This window comes from Scardinius erythrophthalmus, assembly GCF_964197995.2.
Source record: "Scardinius erythrophthalmus genome assembly, chromosome: 22".
In the NCBI taxonomy this organism is placed as follows: domain Eukaryota; kingdom Metazoa; phylum Chordata; class Actinopteri; order Cypriniformes; family Leuciscidae; genus Scardinius; species Scardinius erythrophthalmus.
Window position 1 is genome coordinate 16,474,730 of NC_138242.1, and position 13,456 is coordinate 16,488,185.

General features: G+C 40.4%; 1 protein-coding gene across 1 annotated transcript in view; it reads right to left on the reverse strand.

Annotated features, from left to right (window-relative positions):
* dlgap1b (discs, large homolog-associated protein 1b) overlaps positions 1-5,412 on the reverse strand; it is a gene marked incomplete at its 5' end in the record, with an annotated part of 77,959 nt that extends 72,547 nt beyond the window's left edge. Inside the window, one exon of the mRNA XM_081352849.1 lies at positions 4,330-5,412. Within this exon, the coding sequence (XP_081208975.1) occupies positions 4,330-5,412 (1,083 nt within the window). The remainder of the gene's footprint in view (positions 1-4,329) is intronic.
* Between the last annotated feature and the right edge of the window lie 8,044 nt (positions 5,413-13,456).

A 13,456-nucleotide genomic window follows, 5' to 3' on the forward strand; every position in this document is an offset into this window, starting at 1 on the left:
CGGATGAGAGCGCCATCCCTGTCCCCAGCCTTTCTGTGGGGGAGCACGGGAGGCAACAGTATGAAGAGCTGGCTTTTGAAGTTTGGGGCTGCTCCCGCTAAGCAGCCCCGGAGACATGGCTGCCATAGAGTGGCCGATGGATTTAGCCGTCTCCTTGGTGGCCCTGAGAGATAAATCCGTGGCTCGACGTAGTTAGCAAACTACGTCAGGGCCAATTCCCCCATCCTCATCCGTGTCTCCTAACAAATCAGCTTGGTAGGCCTGCAGCAGCGACATTGTGTGAAGGCATGCTGCAGCCTGACCAGCGGCTGAATAAGCTTTACCCACTAGTGATGATGTGGTTCTGACTGGCTTAGTGGGTAATGCTGGGGCCTTTAGGGAAGATGCCGCTTCGGGGGAGAGATAGCTCGCAAGCGTCTCTTCCACTTTCAATAATTGGAAAACGGTAGCCCCAGCGTTGAGGTTGTGACCATGACGGTAGAAAGCGTTTGTCCAGTTTACTTTTGAAACGAACGTCCTGTTTTTCTGCTGGCCAGTCAATACTCAGTCTTTCAACCGCTCTTGTCACAACCTCAACCAGCTCTTCAAATGCATGAGACTGAGGTGGCGAATCCTCAGAATCTCTTGCATCGACACTGACAATGTCCAGTTCTTCAGAACTAGATAGTTGCAGTGTCTGTGCCTCAATCGGGGCGGAAGGAACCACAGCGCGTGCTTCCAAACCCTGAGAGAAGGCACTGGATCTATCAGGTGAAGGCAAAGATAAGGCTGGGCCCGTCTGTAACCCCGCTGATAGATCCATTTGTGAACCCCATATCTGTGATCGCCGCTGTGCCTCGGCAGCAGCGGGACCAGAGCCATGGGGAACGCAAGCCTGAGCGTCCTCGCTAAAGAACGCCAGGCGGGATCGGAGTGCCCGCACTGGAAGCACATCACAGTGCTCACAGCCAGCACCCCTCGAGTGCTCCTCACCCAAACAAGCTACACAAAGAATGTGTGTGTCCCCACCCATTAAATAATGTGGGCAGGGGTGCACACACATCCTGAACTGCTGCTTGCTTGCCATGATTTATATATATATACACTTATATATATATATATATATATATAGTTATAGTTATATATTATAGTTATATATATATAGTTTCACAATGAGCGCTACTGAAGACACAGAAGCTAGCGTGGCTCTGTTTTGGGCAGGCTTTATAGTTTCCTGGTTCATGACGTCACCCGCCTCTGACGTTCCGTCACACCACTGGACTGATTTTACATGTGCTTCAAGACGTCATCACGCGAAGCGCTCTCTTAGCGTCAATCGACGCAGCGTTACAGCTGTTATAGTGTAACCAATACTGATCGGTTTATATGCAATTCATTAAATATAAATGCATATAAACACTGTAAATAATTTCAACCCACTAAAAGTTTAATTACAGATCACTTTTAAATATGATGAAGAAACTGAAAATGTATAAAACTAAACAGAAATATCTATATAATCAAATAGAAATATTATACAAAAATGTTGTAGTTAAATAAGTTAAATGGATGGAAACCTGATGATATGTAATAATATGTTTCATATTTGTTTATGTGTGTGCAAAATATTAATATTTGTTTACATTTTAGTGTATATGTATTTATGTTTAAATATTTTTAAACATATTTGTTTAAACTATGTAAATATTTTGTTAATCTTTTTTTCTCATTTAATAAATAAACTAATTTCCCACTGAAGCTATATGTCCTAAATCCTATACATAAATGCATAACAATTACTTGCAACTGTCCACGAATAAATGATGTGCTGATCAATGTATTAAAAACATACAATCAATGCTTTATGAATGACTAACTGTAAAGTATTAACCAGAAACCCTCCCCGCTGAACTATAGATGACGCCACTATGACTATGACTTCTCAATCTCTTCCCACATCATCTCTATAACACATAAAACCTCTTTGATACATCAGATAATACACTCTTAAAAAGCTAAAAGCGCATCCTGGCATAACACGCACGACCTTATGAAACCCGTACCCACACACTAACACCTGCTGCCTCCACTACAAAACCCAATATTGACTTCTGCACAACCAACATCATTATCTGAAAACGATCTTGAAAACATTTTACACCCACTTGCACTATTCATGTACGACACACGTAACGTGCGCTTCTCAAACCCTCACCTCAAAAGCCTCTCACCTCTCTGAGATGAATAACAATCATTTCATATTATCCGGCACGGCTCGGTTTCTGTTAAAATCTTCCACCATTTTTAGTGGCCATGCAGTGTAGGAGAACTATAGTGAGCCCGGCTGCAGGCTCACTGCATGATGTGCGTCGCATGCTAACGCAATTCGTTCACACGTTCCCCTCTTTTTCACACGCTCTACTAGGGGGAGAAGCCAACAACCTTTCCTCCGTCACCGAAAACAGAAGAGAAAGGGGCACAAAGAGAGATATTGTTCAGACCAGGGGAAAGGATCCACTCTCTACGGAATGCTACTCTTTTTTTTTTTTTTTTTAAGAGTAGAGGATGGAAATGAGGAAGAGGTGCAGAGAGAGAGCGGGACAAAAAGGAAACAAAGTACCTGAATGTTTTATGGGCTCTGTCTGCTATGAAGATGATCGTGACCTTAGCATTAAAGTAACTATAGCCATACCGGCAAATAAGATGTCTAAAGTTATCCATGGCAAGTCTGTGCACTTACAGTGAAGCTAACTCTATTAGCAGGCAGACTCTCATTACTGCAGATGGGGGCTCAGATATGGGCACTTTGGCAGTTCTCCTTGGAGTTCTGCCTTTTTATTTAGTTCCTCTATCTCTCCGGACTCCTCTATCTGCAACGTCTTCTCTTACCCTTCCTTTCTTTTTCTCTCCCTGACTCTCTCCAGTAAACATACTTCACTCTAGCTCCTTCATTCATTCATTTGTTAGTAATTTCCTGAACTAGAATAGTCACACACTTTCACTTCAAATTAGTTGACTTCAACCGTATTTAACTCTTCTTCTGTTTTCCTCTCCCAGTTCTACATTCTTCCTGAACCATGTTTTCCACTGCTCTCCTCTTTCCCTTTCTGCTTTCTCCATCACTTTAGTTTTCCTGTGACTTAGTTACTGTGTCACATTGGGAACAAATAAGACTGAGAGAGATAGCAGAAGGACAAACACAAAATCCATTTTTTTTCTCTTAATCTTCACACAAACAGTCGCTGATCTCCAGGGCTGCGGGCGGATTTTTTTTCTCAGTTATCCCTCATTTATTTGTTTGTGATCTCTATATCACACAGCCTTAGTCCACAACAAAGAAAACAAAGCACAAAGCCTTGGTCTCTGAGTTCATTTTAATCTGTCACAGTGCCACTAACACACAGCAGGTCAGTCCTGAGCATATGTTAATACATTCAAACACATTGACATTAAAAGGAGCCATTCACACAGGACATTTTGTTGCGTTAAAATCAGCTAGACAAAGGCCTAGTGGAATAAAACAGAATGCAGGTATCTTTAGATATGGAAAAATGCAAAATACATGTGAGACACATTGCAATAGGCAAAGAGTCTCATAGACTTCTTCTGATGTTAAATCAACCAAAGTGTAGTCCAAATTTGAACTACTGGCCATATTTTTGGCCAAAGAGTCCTTGATATTAAACTTTCTATACATGCTCATTGAGTCCTTCTGACATTACAAGAGCCCTTCAGAAGTCCAAATTTGACTTATTGTACATATTTCTGGTCAAAGAGTCTTGGAACATTAACCTCTAGGCATACTCATAGAAGCCATCTGATGTTACATCAGCCATACAGTAGTCCATCACAATGGTCAATGGAATCCCTCTTGCACCTTTTCAGAGAAAAACTATTTAAAAACTGTGAGGCGTTATTGCAGTCTGGCATAGGACAATTCTTAGATTTTCATTGAAAAATTTAAAACCCAGCAATATACATCAAAATGCACATGTTATCAAAGAAAAAACAATTACAAAACAGACAGACGCAAGAATGCATCCTGTGTGAACAGCCCCCTAACATAGACATGCGCATGCATGCAATATGTCCATTCTTCACAAACATGTGAAGAATGGACAAACATGCAAACACAGCAGAAAGATCATGCGCTGAAAGACGGAAAACGTGATGAGAGATGAAGCACGAGATGAAAAGAAAGATGAAGAGATGTCACACCTTCCACACCGAGAAACCAAATGCACATGCATCCTCAGCACAAACCATTAGGTGTGGAAGCTGACCTAATGACACCGATGGCAATGATGATGATGGTCGTTGTGATGAAGGGAAGATAAATCTCTCTCCTACCTGTAAAAACTGGCAGGTTCGTCCCTGCTGGCAGGTCTGTGCTTTGACTAGGGCTTTATCGATATTGACCGTGGCCTTCTGGTACACCTCTCGGGCCCTGCTCACCGTTAGCGTGCTGGACCAGGAGCTCTTCTTGAGGAGCGGCCCAGCCTGGTCCACTGCCGTCGGGCCTCCGAAAGTCAGAGCGCCTCCTGTGGGGTTGGAGCATGTGGAACAACTTCCAATGTCGTTGTTGCTGCGTGAGGTCTTCAGGGACGAGCGTCCCCCTCCTAGGGTGTTGTAGCTCTGTCCCAAGAAGTAGTGGGACTGGGATTTGTCCGGATGGCGGCCCATGGTCATGACTCCAGAGGGTTGATGCTGGTGGTAGAGGCAGATCTCTCTGTCCAGAGTGTCGTCTGAGCTCCAGTAACCAGACCCAGGTGTCCGTGCACGAGGTTTGGGCTCGGAGCGACTGCGCTCCTTGCTCTTTCCCCGCTTGTTGCTAGACGGCTTGTGTAGGGTGCCTACAGTCATTGAGGAAACGTTTGGGTGGGATGCAGCCGTGGCCATTGCATCGGCTGGGATGGCGGGGTCATTTCCGTTGAGGCTGCGCTGACTAGGACCTTCTAGAGAATGGGATTTGGTGAACAGTTTTTGGACAGAGTGTACGAGGTGGCGTATTCGCCCAGGACTGTCGCTGCGCTGGTGCTCGAGCGCCGCCGTCCGTTTGTATTGCAATGTGTGATACCCGTCCTTCCTCACTGTTTGCTGCTGGTCAAACTTCTCCAGAAGGGACGGGGGGATGCCAGCCGGGCCACAAGGGCCGTACCCACCCCCAGTTCCTCCGGCTACGCCTCCTGGTCCCACATAGGGCACAATGGCGCATTCACCCTTAAACTCGTGCTGTGAGCCGTGATGTCGGCGTGGAAATGTGCTGCAAGCCAGATCAGACTGGCAACCGTAGAAGCCCTGGTCAGTCGTGTGGGCTGGGTTGAGGACATAAGGCCGTCGTTCGTGACGGAGGGTCAAAGAGTCGTAGGACGGGTCGCAGTGGGTGAGTGTGTGGTGGTGGCTACGGCTAGAGGACAAGCCTTTCATCGTCATCCTGATACACTCACCCTCTCACAGCCTCATCCACACACAATGTGCCTACTGCAGAAAGACAGATGGACAGAGAGACAAGAGGGCCAGAGTAACGTAGAGGACAAACAGATTATGTGAAATAATGAAAAACAAGAGGAACAAAAGGAGAGAGAAACAAAAACAGAGAGGGAGAAAAAAATATGCATTAAAGATTCAGTTCATACTAGTGTCCACTATAGAGGACTGATATTCAAAAAAACATTTGTAACAATTCAGGGTGTGACATTACATCCAGACCATTGTGCTAGGGATGTAGATGTTTGCCTAAATAAATAGTAGACTAATCTGTCTGAACTAGACAACTTGTAAAAGTAGACTGGTGTTGGAGCCAACTGACCCCGATCAAGAACATTTACATGTGTTCTGGTGTACAAAAACAGATAGAATGAGTGCACTAAACTGGAAAAGAAAACAGGAGTTTCAAGACACATTTTTAAAAATTGGAATATTTAACTTGACATGTTGTCTTAACTTGGTGCGACACTCAAAAAAAACAATGAGATTTGACAGAATGGCCAAACATGTCTGTCTGAATGTGTATTTCTTTAGCAGGAGTGCTTTAAAGGGGAATAATTTAAAGACCAAGCACACTGTTAGCATTCTAAATACAGCATATGCACTGAAAATATGTATTGGAAACAAATATATAAATAATTATCAACTAGCCAGCTGATGACTAGTTGACCATTGTGACCCATACCCATAATTCTACACTACCATTCAAACGTTTGGGGTCAGTAAGATTTCTTCTTGTTATTTTTGAAAGAAATGAACACTTTTATTCAGAATGGACACATTAAATTGACCAAAACAGTAGAGACAGACAGTAAAGCCTTACATTTCTACAAAATATTTCTATTTGAACTTTGTATTAAAGAATTGTGAGCAGCTCAACGTTTTTTCACATAGATAATAATAATAAGAAATGTTTCTTAAGCACCAAATCATGTGACACTGAAGACTGGAGTAATGATGCTGAAAATTCAGCTTTGCCATCACAGGAAAATAGAAAATTGTTATTTTAAATTGTAATAATATTTAACAATATTATTTTTTTTCTGCATTCTTGATTAAATAAAGTCTTCATTGGGGAGCATAAGATACTTCTTTCAAAAAAGCATAAGATACTTCTTTCAAAATTGATTGGGAGTATTAATGACTGTCCTCATATGAAAAATCATAATATCACCAATGCTCATTCAAAATGATGTTGATTTGTTGATGTAAATCTTATGATGCATAATCATACGGTATATAGGACGGAACAGTAAATGCAGCAGTGTTGTTAGAACACCAACATTAGCATGTGAAAAACCTCTCCAGGCATGCCTCGCCAAATCTGAAGAAAGACAGAGATGAGAGGAGCGAAATACATAGCCAAAGACAGATTAAGACTGAAAGAAAAAGGACTGACGCATTTTGCTGTTTATTCAGCTATATCCTGTTTACTGTGTCAAAATGAGAAATCAGTTGTTCATGCTTGAAGTCATTTGTGAGGCTGTGAATTCATTAAGAGCATTTACCAAAAGATCAATGACTGTACTGAGATCAATGACTTCCAGTGAGATGGATGTTTATATAGAACATGAGCATTCAGCATGTGCTTTATCATGGCTAAAGAGCGTTTAGCTTCACCCATGATTATACCATTTGATTTCATACATTATTATTTTTATGAAACAGACCATGATGTGTAGATGGCTCTGTAAAACAAATGTGATGATTCACAATAATGTCTGAAAAATATAACTGCCTCTTTCCAATTTATTAGTCAATTTCTACCTACAAATAAGCAGATAGCGGCTATTCACTCGATCATCTAACTATACGCTATTTAAAAAATAATAATAATAATAATACTTTTATTCAGCAAGGATGCATTAAATTGATTAAAAGTGACAGTAAAGTCATAATGCTACAAAAGATTTATATGTCATAGTTTCCACAAAAATATTAAGCAGCACAACTGTTTTCAACATTGCTAATATTAAGAAATATTACTTTTAGCACTAAATCAGCATTTTAGAATGATTTCTGAAGGATCATGTGACACTGAAGACTGGAGTAATGATGCTGTGTAAAGCTAAGTCACACACACACACACACACACACACACACACACACACACACACACACACATTCTGAAATGTGCATTAAATGAAGAAGCATTCACCCACACAGCCACGATAAGCGCGTAAACAAAGACTATTAAAACTTTTATCTTCTAATAAATCTCATTTACACACTCCTCATGCTGTGTGGTGACTCCTGCCTGACATTGTCTATGAGTGTATGAAAGCTGACATAGAGTAAATCTGTTGCCTTATTACTACATCTCTCTCTGTCTTTGTAAGAATGGCAAGACTGAACTGAAGATGAAGAAAACAGAATAATTAATTGCTTTTATCCCTTTCTTTGATAACAGATGAAGTCAAACTAATCTTCCCCCAAGACAAAGTTAGAACACACATATCCAAATCCACTTATTTCCAAGCAACTTTGTTTTGTTTTGATGAAATAAATCCATGAGCGTGTAAGTTCAACCGATTGATGGGAGAGCTGAAACAAATGTAAAGTGTATGATTATTTAATGAGACTGATAAATAAACCATAGCGTCTGTGTTTCTGATGAAATCTTTATAGCGGATGTCATGCCATGCATTATATTAATGCATGAGCTGCCAGTGAGTGTGTTCAAATGTTGTAGTCTTGGCAGAAAAATAACTTGATGTTTATGTCTTTTCCCAGAGGAACTAGATTTCTCTGCTTTCTCTCTTCTTAGTGACGCATATATAACTCTGAAAATAAAAGAAAAATGAAAATGTGCATTTGTCTGTACTTCTTAGTTGAGGTAGGAACACACACACAGCCCAAAAAAAAAAAAGATTTATTCATTAACATAGCAAACAGCTCCAAAAAGGATCCTAAAATATAATATAGTATACAACTTATTATGCATATTCATATCTGAAATTCACTGGAAAAATTCACTAGAAAAAAAATCATTGACGTCAAACTTGGTGCAACGTGTCTTGAGGGGTCAAGTTTAAATGTACACAAGCATAAATGAGATTACTTGAATAAAGACCACCAAATGTTTAATTGTGTCCATCTGTGTGCATGTGTGTGTGTGTGCGTGTGTATGTGTGCTTGATACATCCTCATAACGGCTCATATTTGAGTTGTTGTGTAAGGCTGAGCTCATTCATTGCCCCCTGAAGCATTTCAGATGCATCCTAGTGGAACTTGCTATAAATTAGACTGAGTGGAAATCCATAAATAAAGATGCTCATCTTGTACTTTCTACTGCACTCAACTCACACTAGAGCTTCACAATTCTTCCTGCTCACTTCCTCATCCACACTACTTTGTTCTTCACCCTCTAATAACTGCAATTATTGTCCTTACTCAAATTTATTAGTGGTGTTTTTTAAGGCAAGGTCATACTTAGGGTTAGTGATTTGAACAAAGCATTAACATTAAAAATTAAACTTGTGCTCGTAAATCACCCAGCATCATTTGTGCAACGGGCATGAATGATGCCTCGAATTATGCGGCTACTACTGTATGTCGAATACTTTAGCAACCACATAACAATGCTCTAGTAATCACCCAGAACACCCTCACAACCACATAGCAACACCTTTATAACTACTCTAGCAACCACAAAACAATGTTCTAGCAACTACACAGAACACCCTAGCAACCACATAGCAACACCCTAGCAACTATCAGAACACCCAAGCAACCACATAAAATGCTTTAGTAATCACCCATAACACCCTCACAGCTAAATTGCAACAGTGTTATTACCACCCAGAACACTAGCAACCACATAACAAAGCTCTAGTAACTACTCAAAACGACCTAACAACCACACAGTAACACCTTAGCAACTATCAGAACACCCTGGCAACCACATAACAATGCTCTAGTAATCACCCAGAACACCCTCCCAACTACATAGCAACACCTTTATAACTACTCTAGCAATCACATAAAAATGTTCTAGTAACTGCTCACAACGCTCTAGCAACCAAATAGGATTGGGGAAGCTTTTGAGTGGGCAACCCTAACAACCGCAAACAGCTATGTTTCCCCAAAGCATTGTGAGTCGAAGTAGATCATTGATACCATTAGTGCCAATGAGTTTTGTGAACTGGGCTTATTATATTTTTGGGAAACACAGCTCAAAACAGATTAGCAGCCTCCTAGCAATGCCCTAGCAACCACCCAAAACACAGAAGAAAAATCTTAGGAACCACTAAAATTCCCAAGAAACTGTGTAAAATTGTGGCAGCAAATTTTGCACGGGCAGACATAGCAACTACTCCTAACTCCATAGCAACCACACAGGACTGTGGCAACAACATTTGCAAAATATATAAAAATATCTTTAGCTGACCTTTTTTTGTTCCTCCCTCGTCTTCCTCTCTCTATTTTGGTTTCATTGAAGTGCGCTTTAAAACAATTAAACTATGCTGACAGATGAAACGACAGCCAAGAGTTTCTCTCTCCGGGCCAAACTAATTACGCTGGCTGTCATTAATGAGAGCAGCACCAAGTCACTCTTTGAGTTACACACACTCTGACACACACTCTATGAAAAATTTCTTGCTGCAGATCTGTTTGATCAAAGAAAACAAACACAAGAGGAAGAGACACAAAGACAGAGAGAGGGGATGTGTGCAAAGAAGTGCTCAGTAATCACTATGTCAGATTTTAGCACAGCTAAATGATTTCTGAGTAACCGACCTTACTCGTGAAGAATAACAACTGCAAATAAACTTGAGCAACACAGATGATGGAACACATTTAATGGAATCAAAAGCAACGTTATGTGTGTGTCCGCACATGTCTATTAGCTATTTAGGACATATAGGATCCCTCAACTTGCTTTTATTGACCATTTATTAATGAATAGGCCTACTCACTTGTTCATTAAACATTTAAGCTAATTTGATTAAACCTTCAGAAGTCTCAGCTTCATTGAACACAAGCTAGAGTTTAGCACATCGATTATCTAAACAAAGCTTTGGTAGTAAAAATATAATGACTTTTAATTTGAAATACTTAATCTTTATATGCCACTTGAACAAATTTCCCTTATGCCTGCTACAGTCTGTGCGATTTCGGCAATCCTATAAGATCACACTGTACAACAAATCACACTGTACGACATGGATCTAATAAATTTGGGCATGTATGTAGACTGTAACGATGATGACACCTATTGAATCGTAGGCTACGACGCAAGTTAGTATACTATAGAAGAATAAAACGTCATCAGCATGCGCTAGTGGTAAACAAATAGAACAAGAAGAATCACATTTTGGCAATTGTGGATTTTATGTGTGCCGAAAAAAAGAGGAGGAAGCGAAAGAGGAGAATATGGACGCGGCCATAGCTAGGTAAAAGAGGCCAAATTGGCATGCAAATTTTGCAAATGGAGCTTAAGGGAAGTAGGTTTAAGTTTTAGCACCATGTCACATTGATCAATAAACCATTTATTGGCAAGTCAGTAGACGTAGATCATAGTAGCAAACAAACTGTGAGATGATCATGCAAAATTTCTGCCACTGTCAGATCTTTGGTCGCAAGAACGTGACAACGACCGTCTTTGAACCTCTCTCACTGTATGACGTAGGACCATCGTTTAGGAGCCACAAGTCACGACCACAGAAAACCGCCACGATTGGTAATCTTTCGTCTGGGACAGCCCAACACTGTACGATTTGGCCATCTGAGACAAATGTTAAAGGGATAGTTCGGCCAAAAATGATATTAAACTCATGATTTACTCACCCTCACGCCGTTCGAGATGCATATGTCAATCATTTTTCAGATGAACACATTTTCAGTTATTTTAGAAAATGTCTTAGATCTTTCAGTGGTTATAATGTCAAGTTATGGGGTCCACCTCCTTCAAGTCCCAAAAATGTGCATGCATCCTTCACAAAAGTAATCCATCCGGCTCCAGGGGGATAAATGAAGGCCTTCTGAGGGTAATCCGTGCGGTTTTGTCGTAAAAATATACATATTTAAAACTTTATTAATGAAAATAACTGTCTTCCGGCAACGGTCGATGTGCGTTCACGGGAGATGGATGCCGGCGTATGACGTAGGACGTAGCGTAGGAAGCGTCGTGACGTAGAATGTAGAACTCAATATCCTCTTCTCTAATATCAAAATCCTCCGACATTTTCTTTTAAATACACGTTTTTATAATACGCCGGTATCCATCTCCCGTGAACGCGCGTCAACCTTTGCCGGAAGCCAGTTATTTTCATTTATAAAGTTTTAAATATGTATATTTTTACGACAAAACCGCACGGATTATCCTCAGAAGGCCTTTGTTTATCCCCCTGGAGCCGGATGGATTACTTTTGTGAAGGATGCATGCACATTTTTGGGACTTGAAGGAGGTGGACCCCATAACTTGACATTATAACCACTGAAAGATCTAAGACATTTTCTAAAATAACTGAAAATGTGTTTGTCTGAAAAATGATTGACATATGCATCTCGAACGGCTTGAGGGTGAGTAAATCATGGGTTTAATATCATTTTTGGCCGAACTATCCCTTTAAGAACCCTAAAATATTCCTCTGATCCTAGGCCAAAATCTGAAGTCTTTGATCGCTAGTTTGACATGTTCACCAACAGCCGATTAATGACCGTTGCGATAAAATTTTTACCTCAGATGAAATTCTGGCAGTGTCAGAAGATTTCATGCACAGTCCTGCAGTCCTGTGGCTTCTCCTACGACACTCGTCAAATCAAAAACCACTAGGAGCGCCAAACCTGAGATTACAAACCACCACTTGCTCCAAACACATGGCTTACAGTCTTAAAGGACTATTATAAACATTTACATGCCACACTAGATCATCTACATCAGTGGTTAAAAAAGAAAGAAAGTGGTTCTTCTCTTAGTGGGCACACAGCATGACCCTGGAAATTTACACTATTAAGAAATAATAAATACATAATACTGATCAAACGTTGAAAATTTTTACATTTTTGGCTTTTTAAAGAACTTAATAAATTATTCAGTAAAGACAGAGAATTATAATTTTTACAATATTCATTTGAAATAAATGCTGTTCTTTTGAAAATTCTATTCATAAAAGAATCCTGAAAAAAAAGTTTCCACAAAAATAATAATAATATTTCACACTATTACTGTTTTTAACAGTATTTTTTTAATCAAATCTATATGCGACGGCAGTCATATTGTGCCAGAACGCCCACCACACACCAGTTTATTGGTGGAGAGGAGACAGAGTGATGAAGTTAATCAGTATATGGGGATGATTAGGAGGCCATGATGATGGATAGAGGCCAATGGGCAAATTGGGATTTTTTATGCCCACAGAGAGTCAGGACCTTGTTTTAACGTCTCATCCGAAGGACAGTGTTTGTTACAGTATAGTATCCCCATCAATATACTGGGGAGTTAGGACCCACACAGACCACATGGTGAGCACCCCCTGCTGGCCTTACTAACACCTCTTCCAGCAGCCACCTAGTTTTCCCAGGAGGTCTCCCATCCAGGTACTGGCCAGGCTCAACACTGCTTAGCTTCACTGGGCAACCAGTTTTGTGCTACACAGGGTGCTACAAGAGTTTTTCGCTGTTCTTTACACCTCAGAAAAACTTTTTCTGCACACTTCCAGAACCTAAGAGAATACAATGCAGGGTATACGCACAAAAGCGGTTCCCGTTTTGTCTGGAAAGTCTGTTGTTTATGGATCACAACTTGTAAATATGTCTAATTATTTGTAGTTGTGTTTTCTATTAACAGTTCCAATTATAAGTTTTATGTATGCCTCCGCTAGCCTGCTAACTAACAGTACAGTATTGATGTAGTGTTTACTTTAGCTCTTGCTTTTGTAAGACTGTTCACTGCCCCTTAGGAAAATGATCCATGGTTTTGTGATCGATAACTGTTTGTATTACCATAGTTTTCTGACAAATATGATTAAATGGTGGATTACATAGT